The sequence below is a fragment of the Chaetura pelagica genome, unplaced genomic scaffold (genome assembly GCF_000747805.2).
Source record: "Chaetura pelagica isolate M959 unplaced genomic scaffold, ChaPel_1.0 scaffold206, whole genome shotgun sequence".
In the NCBI taxonomy this organism is placed as follows: domain Eukaryota; kingdom Metazoa; phylum Chordata; class Aves; order Apodiformes; family Apodidae; genus Chaetura; species Chaetura pelagica.
Genome location: NW_009953801.1, coordinates 147,294 through 172,251, shown reverse-complemented (window position 1 = coordinate 172,251; position 24,958 = coordinate 147,294). Strand labels below are relative to the sequence as shown.

Below are 24,958 nucleotides of genomic sequence, written 5' to 3'. Positions count from 1 at the left end.
CCTGCTCCTCTCCTCTCACACAGACCAATAGTCAGGCTTGGTCACCACTTCTATCTGTGCATAATTAATTACTGCAGCAGCAACAAATGTGGGTCCAAGGGTTGCTGAATACCTGAGCTAACTACAAAATGAACAACAGGAAACTACTGGAGACTGAGATTTCCCATCCAAATGGTGGTATTAAAACTTCCCAACCAGCCAGCAAGTCAGGAATGGAGAAAAATGAGGAAACAAACACTTTCTGTAGATTTTTTTCAGTATTTCATTGTCAAGCTACACAGACATATTGCCTTTTCAAATTCTAAATTAGAGCCTGAAGATTTGAATTAGCTCTTCACAGGTGTTCTTGATCCAAAACTAACACAGAACACAACTGTAATAGTTTTCTCTCTTTAGCTTTATAAGCCAAGATGCTTCCAAATTGATTTTTCACCCATACAGCTTTTCAGGAAGGTAAACATTTCACTTGTTTCCTTAAATGCATTTGAGGGTTTCATAAAAAAAATAAATAAATAAAAATTGAAACAATTTCTTCCTTCCTCTAACAATAAAGTTTTGCTTTCAAAAGGGAGCACCATCTGCTTTGCACAGGTTTTCAGGACAGTTACCTAAGTCTGTAAGATGACAGTCTTGACTTCATTTTACTAAATACATTGCTCACTACAAAAAAACAAACACACACATTTTGATAAAAAAATGCTGGCTGAGTATTTGTGATCCCTATGGTTTATTTTGAGCAAAAGGATCTCATGGACAATTGTTCAAGAAAACTCAGGTGCCCCCAGTGTTCCTGCTCAGTTCTGCCCAGAGTTCTTAACATGGCACAAACAGCAGATGATCTATGAAGTAAATACACAACAAACAGAAAACTTCAACTAAAAAAAAGATACAAAAGCTATTTCAAAAGGACCATTTTAATTCCCAATATTTTTATTTCTTATGAGCATCTCTGTGGAGTGCAGGGTTTTTTTTTTTCCTGTCTTTTTCACAGTTAGATCAAATCTTCACTGGCACCTTAGTCTTACTGCAGCAGTGCTGTCTGCCTGCAAATATTTGATCATTAACAGATGAAAATACCCAAGGAAATATCAGCCTGAATACAACAGGACACCACCTAGGATTTCATCACAGCTGGAACCTGAAGTTTGTCATGTTCCAGAAAGACATCATCTGTATTTTAGGTATATTAAGAAGCAGCAGATGATGCAAAAAAAACCCCAAAATTAAACCCATAATAAATCCCAGAAGACAGCAAATCTGAGAATGCATATTAATAGCTAAAAGGGTCATGATACAAGGAAAAGGACCCATTCCTGAAGGAGGTCTCAAGGAAATACAAGAAAAATCAACACTTCAAACCAATTTCAAAGCAATATTTTTCAACCTTTCCTGTTCAGCCAATGCAGCACCCCAGTCTTGAGACTGCTTTTCCTGCCACCACCAGTTTCCTAGCTGTGCCTAAAATGAAGGATTAAGGAAAACCTAACCAATGGGTGATGCTGGGGGAAGAGACAAGTGCTTTAGTGACATCCAGAAGAAGCGACGTAAACGTTTGCTCTTGGGACTGTCACTGAACACCCTACACAGGGCTGACCTACAGAGCACTTCCAGCAGCAGCGTGTGTGTGGAGGACTCTGGGGTTCACTGAAACATCCTGAACCCCAGCACGACCAGAGTGCTGGGACCCTGACCTGCACCAGGACCAGGTGCCCTGCTTGACCCTCGGGCCAGCCCCATCCCGAACACGGGATGCTCATCACATCGTTGCTTCCCTGCAGTCATTAAGGCTGCCTGTTTGTTTATTGGACTCCAACACGTTAATGAGCAATCAATTCCTAATTCAGTTATTGTTCATAAAGGATTTACAAATTCAGCATCGGGAGGTTAGGCCTCGTTAAGCACATCATGAAGCTAAGTGCACACACTAGGCAAGGAAATTCCCTGAAAGGCAGTTGTTCCCCTCCACCAGCTCCACAACTGACTCACAAAAACTGTCACCACTTGGGTCTCTAAAGCAACAGACATCTGGAGATTCACCTGAAAGAGAGGGGGCACTTTTTGGGAAACACAAGCACAATGCTTGTATAGCCCTAAGACAGTCAGGTCTCCTTTTGAAGGACACAGGAAATAAAAGGACTAACTTCGAGCTCCATTTGTTTAATTACATCCATGGCATGTAAACATATTTATTTACACAACACTACCTACATTAGAATAGAGTGTCCAAATCTATATTGTAAAGATTTTCTATCTTTGGAGCATTTCAGGCAGATTTTGAATGTTTTTTTCTTCACTTTAAGTGTACACAAACCCACAGTTGTTGGATGCATTGATGTCTTCTCATTTCCCAACTGCCGAGTCATGTAATTCACAGTCAGATGCAAAGTTTACCATTAATCCCACAGCAATTAACTACCTGATCACAAGTGAGAGCCATGACTAACCCACTCACTGACACTGCAGTCTGTGCAAGCCAGGCTGGGGTTTATTTTTTATTTTTAGTTCCATTTTCTGCATTTATTGCATGAGGACATTTTCAACTGCTTCCTCTCCTTCTGTCAGCTCTGCTAACCAATAGCACTGCAATCCTAAGACTTCACAGTTTTCACCACCCAGCATTTCAAGTGCAGCTTTTAAAACTGCATATCACAGGAACTTGAAGAGATAGCCATTAAATAAATAAGTACATTCAGCAGCAATTAAAGTATCAAAAAATATCTATACTTGCACCCATATCAGTTTTGAGGGCAAGTGCAGCCCCAAGCAGAAGAGCTGAAGGGCTGTGCTGGTTACCAGATCCTCACCCTATGCAAGCTGCAGACAAGTCTTCCCCTGATATGTAAACAGGCTGAGCTGCACCTGAGCTTCCTCCTTCATACCAAAGCATTGCCAATTTTTAAAAAGGCATTTCCATACATGAGCAGCCCCACCTGCCTTCACTGGGAGCAGCCACGAGTCTTCTGACCATAAATACCCTCGAAAGTGGCAGAATTTGCCCCAAAGCACTGTCTTCACAAAGAGCTGCTCACTTCTTAGCAACTCCAGATACTATAAGAGATTCATAAATAGCTCAGTAAGAACTTCCAAGGGGGTTACTTACAGTACACGTCCACTCTGATGGACTTTATGGCTGGTGACCCCAAGCCGTTCTCAGCCTTGCAGTAGTAGCGTCCTCCTTGGTGTCTCTGGATGTTGGATATCCTCAGGGTTTCATTGAAGACACTCGAGTCTTGAAATCTGTCAGAGGCACTTCCTGCTGTTTTGGTCCACCTGATCTGAGCAAGCACCAAAAAAGATTGTTACTTTAAGCAGGTCCAAGTGAGCAGAGCACAGATCTCTTCACCAAGCGAGACCCACGTGCGCGGCAGACAGGGTTCTCAGTTGGAGGACTCTGGGAACTTCTCCAGAAAACTGAATGGCTCACACTTACAATTAAACACTTCATCCAAGAGCTCCTGAACAGCAATCTTGCATTCATTACCCTCTCTTAGGAATTATTACTTTTGATAGAAACAGCCCATCAAAACCAGATGCCACGAGCAGAGGTGTGGAGAACAAGTCAAGGCACCATCAGTGACACACAACTGGAACAGCTGCAGGAACTGTCCCCAGAAATGGCAATGAGCAGAGCTCACCAGAAAAGGCAGCTGTGCTGAACATGGGTAGGCTTCATTCAAGTCAAATCTGTGAAGGGTAAGGGCACATTGGGAAAGCACCTTCAGAACTGCTGGATTCTCTTTCAGCAGCAACACAACCCAATTTGAAGGAGTCCAATGATTAGTTGCTTCAAACTGCAACAAACCAGTAACATCTGTTTCCTCAGGTAGAGGGTTTGGTTTTTTTGAATGTAATTTATTGGTTATTACAGATTTCTTTACTCTGGTAATTATTTTCCCAAAGTGAAAACTTTTAAAAATAAGCTTCTAAATTCCAAAGCCATAAAATGCCAGGAAGAGGCCACTGCAACCAGCACAGAGATGGACACACACATGACTAAAACCCATCCTTGTTGACCCCAGCCCTTGCCTGGATGGCTCAGTGGACTAAGCTACCTCATAAAATGCACCAGACCTCCAGAGACTCCCCAGGTACCTCCTCCTCTTTCAGCTCACACCAATTCAATGACCAGGACAAGCAACATCCAGTTCCAGACCAAAGCTGCTTTTTTAAAAGGTAGGTTTTTCTTGCCTATAGAGGCCACAAATGGGAAACTTGAGTCTCTTCTGAAGCTTCCCAAAGCTGTAGCTTCTCCACCCTATCCACTAGTTCTATGCCAGATGAAACTCAAAACTTCTGCAGTCATTGATAAAAATGATACTGACACAGGATAATAAAAACCTGGCTAATAGTTCCAAGGCTGTGGTCCCCAAAGATTGCCCAGAAGTAGTCAGTGAAGCCATGATTTAAAGAACAGCATTTAGACACCAATCTGTTGGGATCTGCTAGGCCACCATTAACAAGTGTCTGTCTCCACGATCAGCCAAGCCTGAGAGGGACACACTGTGCTTCCAGCCCTCTCCTAGATGAAGGAAGGTCCCATGGCTGAGTTGGGTGGCCCTTGGTGGACACCAAATTGGCCCTAAGGGTTGCCTTGGCTGGAGGGAGATGATTCCACCAAGGTTGAGAGACACTTGAGCTCCCCTATTACGAGTCCTGACCCAGAACTGGGGTCTGGATCCCAGTAACCTGCAAGGCTCAGCCTTCCTCTCATTGAGAACATCTCCTGGGCAGGAAGGATCAACAAAAGGCTCAAAAATGAAAAAATAACGACCAGCTGTAGCCCATGTAAATTCTCCCCCCTCTGAAATGAGAGCAGGAATCAGAGGCTGAAATTACAACAAACAATACACCCCAAAAATATTTCATCTCTTTCTATCCTGTTAAATTCATAAACCCAAGTGGCTTTGCCCTCTTGCTGGGTGACCTGTGTAACTGTCACACGGTTCTGCTGCTCTGGGATGAAGCAAATATGCCACACAGCACATCTCCAGCACTGGGTCTGCACGTGAGAGAGACACTCTCAGCATGGCTATATTTACCAGCCCCAATCTGTCTCCACTTCTATTCCAAACACTTGGCTCCAGGGCTTTTTAAAACATCCATATAAATGTGCTGCAGGATAATTTTGGAACACAAGCTCAGCTTCTGCATGCTGCAGAACACAAGATCATCAGAGAGTAGAATCATGGAACTGTTTTGGTGGGAAAAGACCTTTCAGATCACCAAGCCCAACCCTTCCCCCAGCCCTGCCAAGGCCACCCCTGCCCCATGTCCCTCAGCACCACATCTACAGGCTTTGAAACCCCTCCAGGGATGGGGACTCCCCCCCTGCCCCATTCCAGGGCCTGACAGCCCTTTGGGGAAGAAATTGTTCCTAATATCCAATCTAAACCTGCCCTGGCACATGTATTTCAAATGTTTGAGAAGTATTTTAGAACAGTATTTAAGATGCTCACTGAATTTCTTGCATGTTTCATCTCCCTTTCTGCAATCAGAATTGTAAGAACAGCTCTGTCTGATTTTTAACTGGTAACAAAAGCCAACAGCACAACTTCCAAATCCCCTTCCTCTCCCACACAAAGCTCCCAGTACAAGGCAGCCTGCCCTGCCCAGTGAACATATAACTTTAACAACATGTTATGAGTATTATCAGCATCATCTAACTGCTAAAGTTACAGCACTTACACCAAAAAAAATATATAGTAAAGTTTCTTTAGACACTGTCAGTGCTTTATAATTGTTATGAATGCAAAAGCTTTCCTCTCCACTGCATCTTGATGTTGATGTCTCCATCTTCTCTTGATTATAAGGAATCCTAAGGGATGCTGTTTGGCTGCCTGCAAAAGTAGACTTTTCAGCTTTTAAAAAGATGCATATAGAGTGATAGAATGGTTTGGGTTGGAAGGGACCTGAAAGATCATCTAGATCCAACCACCTTGCATAGGCAGGGACACCTCCCACTGTAAAAATCAGCAATTTCTACAAATCAGCTCATTTTGTAGGTTATGTGAAGATCCTCAAGGAGAAAAAGGAATATTGTCAACTAGATTCTCTCTTTAAAAATATCCTCCAGGAAACTCACTGGTCTGATTTAACTTCAGTTCATTATTTACCTTTGCTTTAACTCAACAAACACCCAGCAACACATTCATCAATATTGCATTGTCATGTATTGATCATGCTGTGAAGAAAGATGACTCCAGAACGTGATGCTAATGCAGTCATCAAAAAATTTGGCACAGGAAAGCCAGATGTCTGAGGCTGTAAACCTCTTCAGAGAGGTTCTCAGCAGTTTCACCCACTGTCAGCTCCAGCCCATGCTTTTGGGTGACCTCAAATGACTTTGAAGAGACTTAGATCATCAAATCCATCCTTAGAGATGGAGCATCTCATGGCTCTGATGGACAAGAACTCACTACTGCCCAACACAGAGACCTTCAGAGCAGCTGCTGCCCCAGCACATGATCCCATTTTTGCCATGGGGAGCAGTGGCAAAGGGGGACCATGGGGCTCATGGGACACTGTACCAGGTATCAGGCTAGAAATGATGGTGCCCAGTTCTGGAACCCTCAACATAAGAAAGGACACAGAGCTTCTGAAGGGAGTCTAGAGGAGGCCATGAGGATGATCCCAGGGCTGGAGCAGCTCTGCTCTGGAGCCAGGCTGGGAGAGTTGGGGTGTTCAGCCTGGAGAAGAGAAGGCTCCAGGGAGACCTGAGAGCACCTTCCAGTGCCTGAAGGGGCTCCAGGAAAGCTGGGGAGGGACTTGGGACAAGGGCAGGGAGGGATGGGATGAGGGGGATGGATTGAAACTGGAAGAGGGGAGATTTAGGTGAGACATTAGGAGGAAACTCTTTGCTGTGAGGGTGGTGAGAGCCTGGCCCAGGTTGCCCAGGGAAGCTGTGGCTGCCCCATCCCTGGCCGTGTTGAAGGGCAGGTTGGATGGGGCTTGGAGCAACCTGGGCTGGTGGGAGGTGTCCCTGCCCATGAAGATCTAGATGATCTCTAAGGTCTCTTCCACCCCAAACTATTCTATGATTCTATTCTATGAAGAAAGAAACAAAACCAAACCACCACCACCAACAAATGAAAACAAACCCCCCCAAACCAAATACAAACTAAAAAACGTATAACATGGTATATATACACAGTTCAGATACTGCAGTATTTTCAAAGAATTTGTCACAAAACAAATGCTCACCCAGATGCATTTTATCAGTGTTTTCTACTCCTACTCTGCCCCTGTTTGGACCCTCCCAGCCCCTAGTGCAGAAGCAGCACCACATGCTCCACGTTCTGCTCAGACCCTGGATCACAGGGAAGCACACAAATCCTGCTCCACCAGCAAGTCAAGCCAGCCTTGCTTGTAATGCAAAGTTTTAACTCAGAGTTCCATCTGCACATCCCATCCTGCACAAAGGGGACTAACCCATCACACAGGGATCCACTCACTGCCTTCTATGGATACAACTTCCCAAAGTATTCTCTGTTACTCTGATGCATTTGGGAATCCCACCCATGTATGGTCATTGCTCTGCCATCTAATTATGGTCTTTATTTAGAAATAATCTCCTCTATTTATTGCTTTTTTTCTTGTAGAAGTTAAAAATTATTTATGAACCATTCTATTAAAAATTACTCAGCTTAAAAAAATTAGTAACTGACGATCCATCCAGTCATGCCCTGACCTGGGTACTTGGCTGATTCATAGATACCCATAAACTCTCAAACCATCAATATCCTCAGCAGCATTTTATTGGCTTAAGCACAAGCCCTGAGACACACAGTCATATTTCATCCCACAGCTTCAGTTTCTCTCTGAGCTTTCCTGCAACTCCATCAGGAGTCACAGGTTTTACATTTGTAGACTAAAAATGCAGATTAAAAACCAATCTCAATCCATTTTGCTTGGCTTTTCTGTTTAACAAACTTCTGTCCTGGTTTGGACAGGTCAGAGGCTTTTACACATATCTCAACATAATTGTATATATTTTCTTTTCTCTTTAGTGTTTAATTAAAGATGTGTAGTTGAGTTTTCAAGCCAGCCAAGTCTCTCTCTTTTTCTCTCCTTCCCTCCCTGGGTGGGAGAGGGAGGGGATCGAGAGCTTTGCTGTCAGACCTGAGTCAAACAGTGACAACTTCTCACACCCAAAAAGAGAGCAGCAGGAAAAGAAAAGTACCCAACTTTGACATTGTAGAAATGAAATACTTCTGGTTTCAATGCCATCTTGATCAAAGACAATAAACATAAAAACATCTTCACTCTGAACACAAATAATTTTGCTTGTTTCACAGAATCGCCACAGTGGGAAAAGACCTCTAAGATCACCAAGTCCAACTGTCAAAACAATTACTACAACTAACCACCCCTGAAAAAGAAAACAAACCCTCAAGCCATTTTGCAATAGAACCTTTTCTTTCTTATTGGTGAAAAATGAGGGTTTGACCATTTTTTTTTCTTACTCCATGAAGTCCTCCTTTGTGTGCAAACAGCTGCAGAAGTCTTTGCACAACTTCACCAGGATGTGTTGGAACATCTCTTCATGCCCAAAGCCATCAAAGCCTCTGCAAAAAGCCTCCTTACACAAAACAACCACCCCTCTTCCAAAAAGAATCCCTTCAAATTTTTTTTTCCATGAGATTTTTGATTTTCATGGCAGGGAAGCAGTGGCTGGGGCAGCAGCCACCTACAGCAAGAACCACTTGCTGCCTTCACAATAAACCCTGGGGACATACTACACAAAATACCCTTTTTGGGCCAGGGAAGCCATATGCTGCTCTGATAGACAATGAACCCAAAAAATAACCAGTAAGAAATACCCTTTTTAAAAAAATAATAAATAAAGAGAAAGAAATTAAAAAGTGTGGTCATGCACCCTGCTGAGAAATTATTTACTGTCCATCAACTAAATTATCAAGTGTGTTTCATACAATAACACCAACATCTATGAACAGTGTGTTTTTATGATCCTCTTAGAATTATTTTTTAAATTATTATTCAGCAGCATTTATTTACTTCAAAATAAAGCACAACCTTTCACCTACATAATAAAGCACTGACTGAAGCAGACGTAGCACCCTTTGAATTCCTGCTTATTAATTTTCATGGTGGCCTTCCAGTTTTGGAATGCCATGTTAAACCACCAGAGTCATAAACACATCCTCAGAAATGCATGGAAAGTCATTCACTGCAGTTCTTAAATAGCTTTGTAAGCTATTTGTAAGCTATTTGTAAGCTACAAGACATTTTGTAACATGTTGATTAGGAGTTTTACATTGTACCTGAAGCTTCTAGAATGGCCCTTGGAACAAAGTCTAAGGCAACATTCCCACCCTGAGGGTGACACCCCAGGAATATGTTGAAGAACTGGGTATAGAGAAAAGCCACAGTACTGATTAAAATAGTAGAAACAAGACTGCAAGTGATAAGCTCAGCAAAGTTGCAGTATCAACTGAAAAATCAGAGAAAAGAAATCAATATCTTTAAAATACACGAGGGACCAAAATTCCATCGTGGATCAATTCTCAACATAAAAGGCAAAGTTAAGGCAGTGATAAAATGGACTAGAAATCACTTTCCTTTTGCTCAGCCTAAGATGTTTATGCAAAACATCTCCCCAGGATGCTTCACTGAATCCAATGCAGGAGTGCTGGAAGTTTCACCACAGAGCCAGGGATGTAGGGTCTCCTTGTGCTCAGCCCCAGGAACCAGCTCTACAGCCCAAACCATCGCCTGCTTCCAGATTTCCACCACCAGCTCTTCTGCAACCAACACACCATCCCCAGGGTCCAAAGACATAAAAGCCCATCCTTACCCTCAAGAACTCTTCCTGGCCCACTTTTGGAAGACAAGTGCCATACATGGTTGTTGGTCTTCCCTGCAGAACCTTTCAAAGTGCTGTTTTACCCACATCCATACCACCCCAGGGGGGCACCATCCCCAGCCCTGGCTGCCAAGGGTGATGCTTTCATTCAGCTTAGGGATGGAGATCTGGGAGGGTGATGGAAGAGAAGACAGGCCTGAGGAGCTGTTGTTCAGCACAGCAGAAGCAGCAGCAGGAAACCAGAAGCCAGCAGCTCCCCTTGTTCCCAGAGCTCCTCGTCTCCCTCAGGAGCAAAAAGGCATAAAATGTGTCCATCATTAAACTCAGAAGACTGGAGACTAAACAGAGAGGAAAAAGCAGCTGCCAAATAGGATTTTCTTACTTCGCAGTCACTCTTCATAACAGGATAGTGTTTTTCAAAGAGACAAAGCCATCTTGAAATCAAAGCAGTTTAAAATTCATGCTTTCCACTCTTCATAACAGGATAGTGTTTTTCAAAGTGACAAAGCCATCTTGAAATCCAAGCAGTTTAAAATTCATCACCCTGTTTTCATCAATCCTTTCAGGTTTTGCTTCTGCTTCTCATTCTCTCCAGCTCTAGCCATTTCACCCCCCTGCAAGATCCCTGCCAGAAACAGTGTTCAAGAGAGCCAGTGTTACAGAGCACACCCAAAATGCTGCCAGAGCCTTACAATGAGTAAACTGGTAAAGACAGAAGAAAACGTTTCTCTTCTGGTCTTTCAGTAACACAAACTTCCTGCAGCCATTGTTAGGGGAGATGTTTTGGGGCAGACGTGCAGCCTTTCAGCTGACTGACAAGTGTCACAAATAGACAGAGCTGTAAATCAGGAAACAAAAGCAGCAGTTGCTGATGCCAGCACGGCTGGTGAAAATAGAACTGCAAAGGAAAGCATTTCTGAGCTGATGGTGAGTGCTCCGAGGCAGAGACCTGCATCCCCTTCGTATGGATGAGTCAGGCACAGAAAGAAGAACACACTTGTGTTCCTTCTGCATGAAGGCTAAAAAATAAACAACCCAACTCTGTTTCCAGAACACATTTATACCTTCCAGAGCTCCAGTGCCACGTTTTGTGGATCCTTAATTCTTTGCTCCTAAAGGTGGTGCCTTCCCTCAGGGTAATCCTAGAGCACCTTCCAGTGCCTGAAAGGACTCCAGGAAAGCTGGGGAGGGACTTTTGACATGGGCAGGGAGGGATGGGACAAGGGGCAACAATTTAAAACTGGAAGAGGGGAGATTGAGGTCAGACATGAGGAAGAAATTCTTTGCTGTGAGGGTGGTGAGAGCCTGGCCCAGGTTGCCCAGAGAAGCTGTGGCTGCCCCATCCCTGGCAGTGTTGAAGGGCAGGTTGGATGGGGCTTGGAGCAGCCTGGGCTGGTGGGAGGTGTCCCTGCCCATGCAAGGGGTTGGGACTGGATGAGCTTTAAGGTCCCTTCCCACACAAACCAGTCTGGGATTCCATGATTCCTCCTCAGCCAAGCTCAGACCTGCAGAGGCAGCAGCTCTGCACCCTGCACTCCAGCAATAACCCAGACATGTTCTTGGCCCACCTCTGCTTGAACAAATTGAATCCACTTATCTGAACATCATAAAACGCCAGGTTTAAATGGCTCTTTTTCCACTACATTGTCTTCTGCAAATAGCACTGCAGTTATTGATTTCCTGCAATGCAATATCAGTCTGTTTACTTAAACTAGTCCCCATTTTAAAAACTTCATAAAACGTAATCCAGAAAAATCATGCTGCTCCTCAGACTCCACTGCTTGCAGACCTGGTGCATGAGGAGACCCTGAGAAAAATCCCTTCTAAATATTGAAGCCTGGTGACCACCAGGCTCTGCCTTCACATTCACATTGGAGCTCCTCAGCATCTCCTACAGCACACCCTGTGTTGCATCTCCCTGGGACTGAAGATGCCCATCTGTCTTATTTCCAGACATCCTTCTGAATTAAACCCTAAATCTCAGTGATCTGGTAACATTAGCTGTGCTTTATCTCCCTTCCAATGCTCCTTCATGCTGAATTACTCCCTACAGCCTCATAGAGCTAAAACCAAGAGCAAGATCCCAAGGTGTAACTGGTTTTAACTGTGATGGCAAAGAAAGGAAATTACATTTTATTTTGCTTGAAAGGTAGGAGAATTGGGAAGGGGGGTAGCAGGGAGAAAAGGGACAGTGGAATGAAGCTTGACAAGAGAGTTGGCAGCCCAGCTGAGAGGGCAGCTTGGTAGGAAACACTGTCAACAGAACTTCAGGTCAGAAAAGATCAGCAGCTCATGAGCACAAGACACAGATCCTGCATCAAATCCATGATTTCTTGCAACAGAAGAAATTAGAAACATTCACTGAAAGTATTAAGAAAAAGACTTTAAAAAATATTTTAATAAAGATAATAACAACAAGCCTTTTGTCTTGCAAAATACAACATTAAGTTGTGTAACTTACAGTCACAAATTACTAACCAACAGGACAACATGAAGTCCAGGGCTCTAAACTGATTCCAAAAGACAGAATATTCACTCACAAGAATGAAATCTCCCCATCCCTAGTTACCACAGTCATCAGATGCAATCTTTTGTCCAGGCAACCCCAAGAAGCAGTGGCAAAGCCTCCTTCAGACACTGAGAAACTCTTAACCACTCTTAAAACTATACTGGAAAAGGACTGATTCTCTTCTGCCCTGTACCTGGCACAGCTGAGAAGGGTTCTGCAAGATCCTGCTCAGGGAAAAATAATGGGGCACATGTTTGAATCCTACTGATTTGGAGATTTTAGCTTCTTTCCAATTCCAAACCCAACAAGAAGTAATGTAAAATCCAGTAATAATTAATAGCATCATTTGTGTCTTGTTGAGCTTTCCTGGCACACCCTGAAGTGACTCCCATGACTGCCTAGGAAAGGGATCTGGGACCAGTTCTCACATATCAAGAGCACTGCAAAGAGACATTAGGGGAAAATAAAAAGAAAAAAAAAAGCAACAAAAAAAGCAGCTGGTTCATCTTTCAACTAGAAACACGAGACAGGATTAAGGGACAGGATTAAAGACTTGTAGAGCTAAGGAAATCATTGCAATATTAAGCCACAATTAACTGAGATATATCCAAAGGAAATTAAGATACCTCCAAGTCAGGGAATAAACTGGAAAAGCTGATGGTCCAGGGAGGAGGAGCTACAGCCACTAATTCAGCATTGCCTGATACACAGTAAGGACCCAGCCCCACACACTGGGGACTTTGCTGAGGCACTGGACATCTCTCTGCATTTGTTGAACCTTAACCTTGCAGGAGCTGGGGATGAGGCTTTAATGAGTCTCCAAGCCCACAGCTTCAGGAGGCCAACACAGCCAGATAAGCCTCTGCCTGGCATATTAAGGTTGCACTATTGCATTCAAATAGGAACAAACTAAGTAGCTTTGAGCTTTCCTTCTGTCTCTATTAAGAAACCATAGTATAAAGGCAAAACAACTCCCTCCTCACCCCAAAAAAGTCCACACTCCACCAAACCACCAAAAGTTATCCTTCAGGGATCAGAAAATCATTGCCAGAGACCAAGCCAAACACAACTAAGGCTTTTTTAATTTTCACCTTGCTTTTACAAACCCAGACTGGTTTGGGTTGGAAGGACCTTAAAGTTCATCCAGTCCCACCCCCCTGCATGGGCAGGGACACCTCCCACCAGCCCAGGCTGCTCCAAGCCCCATCCAACCTGCCCTTCAACACTGCCAGGGATGGGGCAGCCACAGCTTTCCTGGGCAACCTGTTCCAGTGTCTCACCCCAAAGGGATTAACTAAATAGAAGAGGCAGCTGAACTAAGCTTCAGCCCACCAGAAGTTAAAGGGTCAGGTCTTGTCCATCTCTACATGCCTGGTTGGCTCCTGGAGTTTTCAGACTGAAAGGGTTATTTAGTTTTTATTGTTATTTTATTTTCTTTGGCTGTTGTGCAAGTTTCCTTGATTTTACAAGAGATTTTTAGCTAATTATGTATTTACCTAGTTAGCATAATTGTCTTCAATTATGTAATTAGTGTTCATATGTGTAATCACTTTGAACATGTAATTATATCTAATTATACCATTAAAACGTGCAAGTCATAAATATCTTTATCTTTTTGATTGATAGATGTACAAGGAGGGGGGAAAAAAAACCTCATTTGTTATTTTTATCTCCTGGATCCTGAAATCTGCAAGAGTAAGAGGATGCAGCCTATAATGTTGCTGTAATTATTTATAAGGACCTATCAAGGCAATATCAAGGTTATACCTTTCAAGCAAGGGTAGAACAAGTCAAAGCACTCAAAACTAAGTAGCAAAGAGTCACTCTGTGCAGCATTTTTTTTCTGTAAAAAAATTAAATAGATAAGAATCACCTGGGAAATACTGTTTTGTGTCCAATTATGCACTTGCTGTTACACAGAAGAATAACAGCCCACATTGAAAATATAACACAGAAAAAAACCCCACAAAACACCAAAAACCCACCCAAAAACCAACCCAACACACAAGATGTTCCTGTTTGTCCTCATGGAAGATGCTGTTGCACCCTGGTAAAGGGGTTTAAAGCTCCTTGTGCTTTTGAGCTACAGCCAACCATCCTGATCAGGGCAGTGACATTTTTCTGAGCTGTTTAGCTTTATTTCAGCATCTGTAGTACAGAACCAGAACAAACACCAGCACACACCAGATAAATTAGGGCAGCAACAGTTGAGTCCTCTTTTCAATTGCTTTTGCCTGGGAAGGCAAACATTTACCCACAGATTAAATAGTTCAGCTTATTTAAAGTTCAGCTTCTCCTCTTATTTTTAATTTTTTTTGCCTTTTCCAACATGCAGAACAGTCTATAAACCAAAACAAACAAACAAACCCACACGGGCCTGAGCTGCCTCCAAGGGCTGGGGGGTGGAGGGGAAGCCTAACACAACCATCACCATGACAAGAGCTCCTCAGCAGGGCTTGGGGACCAGTCCAAACCACTGAGCAACCTTCAGCCAAAGGCACGTGGCTCTCCCAGCCTGATGAGCTCCCTCGTGCCCTGCAGAGCATCCAGATCCAAGTGTTCAGGTGGATGGCAGCAAGAATAAAGCCAGCACTGCCCAAAACAGCCACTCCCAGCTGCCAGAGGCTGCAGGAGCTTGGCTGATGAAATAACTTTATCTACAAGGTAGCAGCACAGAGAATAAAAACACACAGAAGGATCACTGAGGGTGTCAGACCAGAAACAACCCACTTTGTTCCAACTCTATCATCAGCAGACAGGTCAGACAGAGGGGGTTTTGTGAGCAGCCTTTCTCTCTTCAAAATGCAAAAGCAACTGTCTCCAGAGCCTGCCTTCATAGCTGAGGGTAAAGCTCCTGATCCTCCAGGTGCCACCAATTTAGTGCTGTGCAAGCACTGTCCTCAAGAACAAACATGGAAAACAGTAAGTTCCCAGCATGTAGAACCACAACATGCTACTGAACCATCTTTCTTCTGCCTCCTGAATTTAGTGGGATATAAGAAAAAGGCTCTGAAGACCAAACAAGCCTCTAATGTTCAATGACAGACCTACCAGTGCATGCTGGGTTTAGATAAATTGCCCCTTGAAGGACATCAGCTCTAAACACAAACAGGAGTCAAGCATAGAAGGCACCAGTATCAAGTTTGTACTCTCACCTCAGAGTCACTAACATATGCTTGGACTTCTGGATCTAACCCATATCATTTATTAGAAAAGAACTCAAATGGGCAGCAAAACACACGGGGTTTCCATGAACACTTCTTGCTGCTGTTGGAAGTGGAGGAGGAGCTCCCTGCTCTGAGGTTTTACTCACAGATGTAGGAGAACATGTCTTTCAAAATGTTTATGGCACTGGGAATGATTCCCTAGTCTGCTCCATAAAAAGCATCTTTTTTAGGAGGTCTCTTCACAAACCAGCTACCAGCATGTACCTCAGGACTTCAGAATGTACTTCCCTACCAGAATGTGCCTCCAGCCACAGCAGATCTGCACAGGCTGCTCATTTCCCAGGTGACTAAATTATCTCTTTACTCATCAAATACATTCTTTCTCCACAAGGAAGACCTCACAGCAAGAGGCCTCATCCCCAAACCTTCCTCTACATTTTTGCTTATCAGACTAGTATGTTTGACATCCACAGAACAACAGGCCCTCCTGCAGGATCCCAGAGCTGCTTCTCCAGCTTTCAGCCCATGTCCTACCTCCAATGTCCTCCCTTGTAAAGGTCATCTGCAAAAAGGAAACCAAAAGCTGACAATGCACAGACAGAAACCAAAGACTGCAGAGCACAGTGTGGGGAGAAGGTCCAGGGGAACAGGAGAAGAAAGGTGTGATCCATCCAGAGAAGTGCCCACACTTCAGCAAACCAGGAGGCTTTGCTGCTTTCCTTTGATCACAGGAGATTCATGCTCTGTGCTCACTGGAAACTTTCTGCCAGGGATTTCTGGCAGCTTTTAAGCTCCCACAAAGGTCAATATGAAACTAGGATGCTAAAAACCACCAACCTGGAAGTCATTTCCAGCTCCACATGATAGTCTTATTTTGCTGATTCCTGATGCTTGAGCAAGGTGAGGCTCAATATTCTCAACTGAGAGAGTGTGACTGAAATACACACTTCACTTGCCCTGATGTTGCATTTATCTTGATTTAAGCTGACCTCTTTCCAACACCACTTCCAAGCCCTGTTCAGAAACCTGCAAACATATTACTTATTGAGAGACAGGGAACCAGGAGAAGCAGCAAGATATGACTGGACAATTACTCAGAATCAAACACCCAAGGAGTTTAATTTCTTTATCAAAGCAGGTGCCTTTTAGTCCAGCTTCCTGCAGAGGATAAGGTGAAGCTTTACACTTAGTTCAGTGAAATAGCCACTAAATATTCTGTGGGCTCTTTGGAGGATAAACCTCAGCTACCATATCAAAATGATGTCACTCAAGACAGGATTACATTTTAATAGGAAAGGGTGCTGTACCTTCCTCATTACTGCTGCCCAAAAAGGTCTCTGGTCCATGGCAGGGTGGAGAAGAGGCTGCACAACTCCCACCTAATAAAGACAACTCCACCAAGCCCTTTTATTAGTTACAGGTTAACCAGGAGTTTTCAGTATTGGATTGTCACTAGGCAAGGACTTGAGGTCCAAAACAGATTTTGAGTGAAATGGGTTCTTTTGTGGTTTGTTTTCTCCTGTGTTGCTTTTTGGAAAGTCCAAATATTAAAACCTTCACCATGGATTCCACAATCAACAGAAAGAGCTGGGTCTGAGCTCCTGTGGACCTCCCACCACCTCTGCCTGCTCTTACTCCTGCCTCATGCTCCCAGCTGAGGCCAGGCAATGCTTAGCATGGGGACAACATAAAGCAGCATTAAGACAAAATTAAATTTACTGAAAATATCCATAAAGGAGGTCCAGAAGCAAGTAAAGGCAGCTTTCCAACCACCATGGCACATCAGGGTACCCCTGAGCATTGCAAGACCCCAGTCCATGAGCATCTGGAGTTGATGGGCAGCTGATGTGCTCCACATGGTGCTTCACTCCTCTCTCCTTCCAGCCCCAACAGAAACACTCCTGGCCAAGCTGGGAGGTATCTCCATCAACACACAGAATCATGGCACATGATGGAAACACCATCACTATTTAAAATACACACCAGCTTAATTCTTCAGTGTGGTTAGTGCAGCCTCCTCTAGTGCTTCAGTACAGAATCTTGCCTTCACCTCAGCAGCATTCCAAGGAAAATGTGACATTTTCTGGCTCTCCATCCATTAAAACATAAAAAGCAACATTTCAGAAAAAAAGAAAACAAAAACCCCACGTGATGTTCTCTTCTATCAGGTGTGAGGGAAACATGAGGCTCATCTGAGGCAAAGTGGGTGCTACATTTTCTATTTTATTTGAGAGGAATTCTCATTAAGTGCTGATGTGGCCAAGGAAAGCAATTTGTGGGAGGGTGGTTCCTTCCCCTGGAGCAGCTGTTTTCCTATGGCATTCTGCAGATCCTGACCACAGGAATTGTACCCTTGCTAGGAAAATTGAGGATGACTTCATACAACATTCCTCAGCTCATGGGAAGACTTTACAAATCTTCAGTGAGCACCTGACAAAATCCAGCCTGACTCATGACTAAACGAGCCTGCATTTTATACTGGAAAACCCTTTCATAGAAGTTGGACTCAATAAAGCTCACATTTAGCTACAAAGAGTGTGTTTCTAGCATTCTTCAGCATTAAAAGAACTACATTATTAAAATGTACAAGGCATTTTTGCTGTTGAGGTTATGAACAGTTCATTTGATGTTTTCTTCAGGTACAGCACCTGAATCCCCACCTCTGCAGAGCACTGCAGACACATCCAGTGCTCACTGCAAACCTCTGACAAGAGAAATAAGTGTTCAGTAGCAAAAAAAAAATAAAGCCCATGACAGAAATCACAACATCCTGACTGAGGGACAAAATTGAAAGACAAGTAAGAGACTCTTGGAGTTGCACCAGGCTTCTTGGGACTGAGACCCTTGTGCACCTGACCACTCTGCAGCTCTTCAAACATGCTGGGACCCACCAAAAACCTATTCAACTCTAGAAGTTTGGTTTATTCCCACCACTCATTTGAGACAGGAAAAAAACTCCCCAATACGTAAGTGAAAGAAGTGGTCTTTGTCTTTTCTGTTTCCTTCCCTGCTGGTGCTTCTAAATGCAAACTTAGATGGTCAAGCAAATTTGCTGCTGACTCGGGCTACACACTGGGCTGGAATGACCTTTCAGTCTCTCAAGCATCATGGTTTGTCCTGAGCAGGACAAAGGTGCCAGCCCTTTACCCACCCATGTATATTCTCCCTTTTCAACCTTCTGTCTCATTTGAAAACTTTGCTCCTTTCTGCTTCTCTGAAGAGACTGTGCATTTGTTTGGGGAACACAGACATCCCACCCCACTTGAAGTTGCTGGTGATGCCTCATCCATCCCACCCAGGCCTCACCACCAAGTGCAGCATGTTTGCTTTGGAAAGGGGAAAAAAAAAACCAACCCAAACCAAACAAATCAGATGGCAGGCAACACAAGGCTCTCCCCCCACTGATATCACTGCTTTCCTATCTTGCCTATTGCTTCTTTTGGTTGTTTATTAAAGTCCCAATCAGCACCAGATGATAATTAAACTGAAACAATTCCTTCTTCTGCAATATAAGTCCCACATGCCTGGACAAGAGCTGCCCCAATGCAGGCTGAGAAGGGGCCAGCCCTGCTAACCCCAGCCAGTCCTGATGTGGATTATCCAGGGGGGACTCCAGCATTGAGCCCACATTGAGAACATCCCCTGCCAGCCTCCATCTCTGTAGGACATGCTGTGTGCTCAGCTCCTTGCTGGTCCCACCAAGGTGGCAGAGGGTGAGCCTGCTCAGCACCTGTAAGGGACAGACCCTCAGGGCCTGTTGTGCCCCAACACCATCTTGAGCCCTGGGACAAAACCTGGACTGCACTCCAAGGGAATGCCTGCAGATAGAGATAACAGTGGAGAAGGTGGAGGTTCACTCCAGTTGCTCAATCATGACATTATCTCAACCACACTTACTAATTGTTGCAAAACAGCAGCTTAAGGGAAACAAGCCTCTAAAAGGAGGACCTGTGATGTTGGGCTTTGGGAGCTTCACTAACATCAACCCTCCCACACTGGCTGGCCCAATTCTGGATCCAGGACTGGGGATGTCTCTCTCTCTCTAACTCTTCTCATATTCTCTCTCTCCCCTTTTTTTCTTCCTAAAATCATCAGAGGAACACAAGGCCTACTGTGTTTTTTTTCCAGGTTGCACAACTAGAACATATATATTTGAGCAGCCTGGTCCAGTGGGAGGTGTCCCTGCCCATGCAATGGGGTTAGAACTGACAATGCTTAAGGTCCCTTCCAATTCCAACCATTCTGTGATTCTATAATAAGTATCATGACTTCTATAACCAAAATATCAGCCTTTAAGATTGATTATTATATATGCTCTGGCTGCACAATTTATCAGTCTTTATGAGTAACTCCTTCTATAGTTTTAATTGAAGTGAATGTTTTAATATGGACCTCGAGTGTCATTTCACTTTAATCCAACCAAGAAGATTTGCAAATCAGAGTTAACTTCTTTCTCTATCTGTGGGATGGGGTAACACCATCACCACCAGTCCCCCCCAGCCAAGGGAGAACCAGCCCCTTACACCACCCAAATTCCCAAGAGGCAGGGTAATGGCCCCAGGGCCACCATGCCCTTGAGGAGCAGCTGCCCTGGCTCTGCTCAGGGTGTTCAGCACCAAGCTCAGGAAGCAGAAGGTATCTCTCAGCAGGCTCTCAGCTGCCAGGGGAGCAGCTGCTTGTTGACAGAGTGGCCATCAACACAGCACTCCACTCCCACAAGTGGGAAGAAAACACAGCAACACAAAGCCAGGGAGAAAATTCTGGGTCTTCCAAGTGCTGATCCTCCCATGCATTGCTTTGCTGGAGAGCCAAGCTCTCTGCCAGGCTCTGCACACTCAACCACCAGGGCACATCTCAGCCCCTTGGCTGGGAAAGGATGAAATGACACGGCCCAGTAGGGCTGCACAGGAGAAGGGGTGGCAGAAGGATGTGAGGGGGTGGCACCTGCTGTGGTTCTGTAGATGAAAGGCTCAGTGCTCATCAGGGGGCACAGCCCAAATCCCAGAGCAGAGAGCACAACACTGGCAGGGGGCTGGACTACGTGTGTCAGCAGAAGCTGCTGCCTTCTCTGCTCCTGGAGGTTGGTCAGGGCAGGGGAACAGATGTGGGGACCTCATCACCTGCCAGGGAGAACTGAGCCATCCCAGTGAGGACAGAGAGCCCTGCCACACCTGTCCCCATTGCCACCCTACAGCCACAGCAGAGAAACTAGATGAGGACTCATCACCCAACCTCTGCTCAGCACATTTTGCACCTCAGAACATAAAATTTGTGACAGGAGCAGCTGAGGGAGCTGGGGGTGTCCAGCCTGGAGACAAGGAGGTGAGGGGAGACCTGCTGGCTCTGCAGCTGCTGAGAGGAGGTTGGAGCCAGGGGGGTTGGGCTCTGCTCCCCAGGAACAAGAGGAAATGACCTCAAGTTGTGCCAGCGGAGGTTTAGGTTGGGTATTGGGAACAATTTCTTCCCCAAAGGGCTGTCAGGCCCTGGCCCAGGCTGCCCAGGGCAGGGGGGAGTCCCCATCCCTGGAGGGGTTTCAAAGCCTGTAGATGTGGTTCTGAGGGACATGGGGCAGTGGTGGCCTTGGCAGGGCTGGGGGAAGGGTTGGACTTGATGATCTTAAAGATCATTTCCCACCAAAATGATCCTAAGATTATTTGGGATAAGAGGCCTTGGTACATCCTTACCCAACTCTTGTTGAGCTGACAGGCTGGTACAGCACAACACTCAGTTTCTGGGCTGACATCTGGAAAACAAATGGATCCCAAGGGTGTCCTGCAGCCCCTCCCCCTGTGGGACACAAAGCAACTCCAGTGAGCCTGACATGGCCCCGGGCTCAGCTCAGACCCCACAGACAGGGAAGGACCCCTCACATCACTCTCATGCCCAAGCAGCTCTGCAGAACTCTTTCAAAAATCCAAACCAGCCTCTGGGCACAATCCTGAAAGCAGCAATTCAGGAAGAAAAGGGCTGCACTTGCCCACCCACAGTAGCCTCATCTGAGCAGGGATGTGGCATCTTAAAAACTTAATCAAGGAAAATTAGTTACTATGGCAACTAATGGCAGGTTTAATAGATGAGGTGGTGAGTGCAGTGTGTAAGAATGCTGCCAATGCTGAGCAGCAGTGACACAGCAGAGGCTTTCACTGCACAGGTAACATGTGGGCATGCAGGTTTGGGGTGCTCAGGGTTTTCTGGATAATGAGGAGTGAGGCTAAGCTCTGGGCATCAACAGTGAGCAAAGGTTTGGCATTCTCTTCCCTGGCAATAATTACTGTAGCTTTATGTTATTTTCCCCAAAGGCCTCACTGGTACTGATTAGACCTCAAAACAACTTTAAAGTTTCAAAGCAGGTTCCAGGCTGAAAGTGCAGCCACCCCTGTGAACACCTTGGGTTCCCCCTGAGCATGCACTTTGGTAAAGCAGGTGGGAGCCCTGACATGAAAGAGATAAAAACCCAAACCATTCCTTCCTCCTCCCAAGCTTCCCCCTGCAGCAGCTGCCCACCAGGGCAGCCTCCAGCCCCACAGGCTGCCATGAGGAAGCTCCCCAGGCAGCAGAGAGGCCTGGCACCCCCTGTGCTCACCCACACCAGCCCCACCAGCCTTGGTGTGAGCACAAACTTCAGAGAGAAACCCCATAACAGGCTCTTTCTCTTTGCCTCTTCCACTCCAGGGAGGAATGAGGAGGTCCCACCTAGCTCAGTCTGACACCCCATCACTACTATCCTCCTCCTAACTCCTTGTGTCCATGAGGAGTGTAAAATAACACTGAGCACACAGGTGGCAGGAGCAGCTAGGGCTGCCCTGGAGCAGCCCAGTCTCTCTCCCACAGAAAGGCCCACCTGCACCAGGGGTCTCAGCCATGCCCTCTTCCCCAGGAAGAGTTTCTGGACCTACAAGTGCTCCCGTGCAGTCATCCAAGGAGTATGATGTGTAACTGTGTCCTGGGTACAAACCTGGGATATTCATGAGCCAGCTTGCAAAACAAAGGAGAAGAAAACATCTGAAACCTAAAATAGAGCCGTTTGCCTCTTGCTTTATAACCCAGGGGAACTTCTAACGTGGTAGGAAGGAAAACCAGGCAGCCACTGTGCTGGTAGCAGCAGTCCCAGGGAGCAGGAGGCTGTGGCAGAGCATCAGAAAGATCTCCTCTCCTGGGGGATGGTCCATGGGACAGTGAGGGTGGAGGAGAAAGGTGGTCAGTGCTTGGGGTGGCAGAACACTTAGAGGAGCCTTTGGAGACTCCCTGAGGACCACATCCATTCACAGCAATTCACAGCAGTGGCCTGAGCCTCACTTGTAGGCAACCCTGTGCTCCTTTTAAGCCTGCATGAAGGCAATGACAGCACAGCCATCAGACAAGCCGTGATGTCCTTTACAGACAGGCAGAGGGCAGCTCCAGAAGTTGGGTCCTCCTCTAGGCTCAGCTTCTTAAGCTGACCCATCCTGTAGTGCTGGAATCTTCTCCAGCCTATCACTAGGTCTGGCACATGCCAGACATCTGGCTGAGACCCATAAGAGCACCCAGAGGAGGAAAGTCCACAGGAGAGTTTCCTCTACTAACCATTAGGTACTTGGCTTTCAAATTGCCTCTCAGCAGTTGTAGAGACCTACTGTGAGCTCTGAATCAGAAAAGCAGGTGAATACAGCTAATTAGCTCCCAAAACAAGTAAAAATTCTTTGTTAAGTACAGTGCATGATTTTAAAGATATTTTAATTTTGAAGGTGTAATTAGCTGCAGCTCCAAAGCCCCCAGCTATCAAGGTGCTCAATTACCCAGCTCAGCTTGTGAATCAGGAAGGGGACTTTCTGCTTGAGCATCTGCACCCACTCTTAAATGCTCCTCCCAAACCTGAAGGTTTGCAGAAAGTACTTCCACAATTTGCTTTAAGGACACTAAATAAAGCTTGTCACTAGCAGCAGACCTGGGGGTTAAATGATCTTTTTACTTGGGCAGTGCTGCCTGGCTCCCACACCTCACTGAGCAGGAACAAAGCAGATGCTCCATTAATGAACCAGCACAATGTTTGGGAAGACTTGAAGGTCAAACTTCACCTCTGGTCTCCATGAGATGGGGACACACGTGTGAGCTGGGATCCTATTTAGCTGCAGTGTCATCACTGCCATGGCCAAAGCAGAGACACAAGGCAACAGAACATGCAGAAAGCAGGCATCCCTCCTCCTCTTGGCATCCCTGCAGGTGTGCTCCACTCCTGCTAACAACCCAGTCCCACTCTGTGAGCCACTGCCACACTGGGGTGACATTCCTAGGAGCCCTTTTTTCAGGTGAGAAGTCCTGCTGGCCTTAGCCAGTTCCCACTGAAGCCCTGGGAGCAGCACAGGACAGCAGTTGGCCAAGACTCAAGTTTACTGCAGAAAATAAGGAATGTACATAGAGAATGATAGAATCATTGAGGTTGGAATAGACCTTTAAGATCAGCAAGTCCCACCATTCCCCCAGCCCTGCCAAGGCCACCACTGCCCCATGTCCCTCAGCACCACATCTACAGGCTTTGAAACCCCTCCAGGGATGGGGACTCCCCCCCTGCCCTGGGCAGCCTGGGCCAGGGCCTGACAGCCCTTTGGGAAAGAAATTGTTCCCAAGATCCAATCTAAACCTCCTCTAGTGCACATGAAAAAGAAGGCTTAAAAATATATTCCATATAATCTCTTCCATCCATCCACTGCCTCTTGGTGACAACAGAAGCACCCTGCAGACCTCCCCTGCTAAAGAACCAGGCCCATGAAGCAGAATGTATTAAAAAAAGCAAAATGTCTTTCAGTGTCTGTATTTAAAGTGCCCAGGAGAAGGTATTGGCAGGGAAGAGGCAGCTGGAAGCAGTGAGCATCAGCTTGGGGTTTGTGTAGATTCAGCAATCTCCAGCCTGACCCCAGTGGGTACATTTCCCAGCAGCCCCATTGATAAAACCAACACAAACACTGGTGAGATCCAAGGCAGCCTTCTTAAAGGGAAGCCAAATTTCACAGGGCATTGAGTGAGGGCTACATCTTGCACAGAGTTGCATGCCAAAGCTTAAATATGGCAATGCCAAAAGTTTATGTGTCTAAGGCTTTGTTTTCTTCTTATTTTTTTTACTTTCTGAAGCACTAAAATGGAAGGGAAATTTAATAAGAACGTAGTAAAAAGGCTAATGTTCAAACTTAGTCCTGCCAAGCCTCCTGTGTTTCACTGCAGAATCACCTGAGACCACCAGAACCATCCCCTGCTCTCAGGCAATTCATCTGCAACAAATACTTGGAGCCCCAGAAAGCTGCAACACCTGAGCAAGCAGGAGAGCAGAGCAGGGTGCTGGCTGACAAAGAAAACCTATAAACAGGTAAAATGAAGAGAAACCCATTTTCCATACTGAATCCCAGGTGGGAAAATAGAGATTTTTACAAAAAAAAAAAAAAAAAACAGCTGTGCAGTTGCTTTTTTGATGAGAATTTTTGGTTGAAG

General features: G+C 45.3%; 1 protein-coding gene across 1 annotated transcript in view; it reads right to left on the bottom strand.

The window, feature by feature from the left end:
• MDGA2 (MAM domain containing glycosylphosphatidylinositol anchor 2) overlaps window positions 1-24,958 on the bottom strand; it is a 330,656-nt gene that overhangs the window by 203,466 nt on the left and 102,232 nt on the right. The window contains exon 3 of the mRNA XM_010001201.1: window positions 3,101-3,275. Coding sequence (XP_009999503.1) covers window positions 3,101-3,275 — 175 coding nt within the window. The remainder of the gene's footprint in view (window positions 1-3,100; window positions 3,276-24,958) is intronic.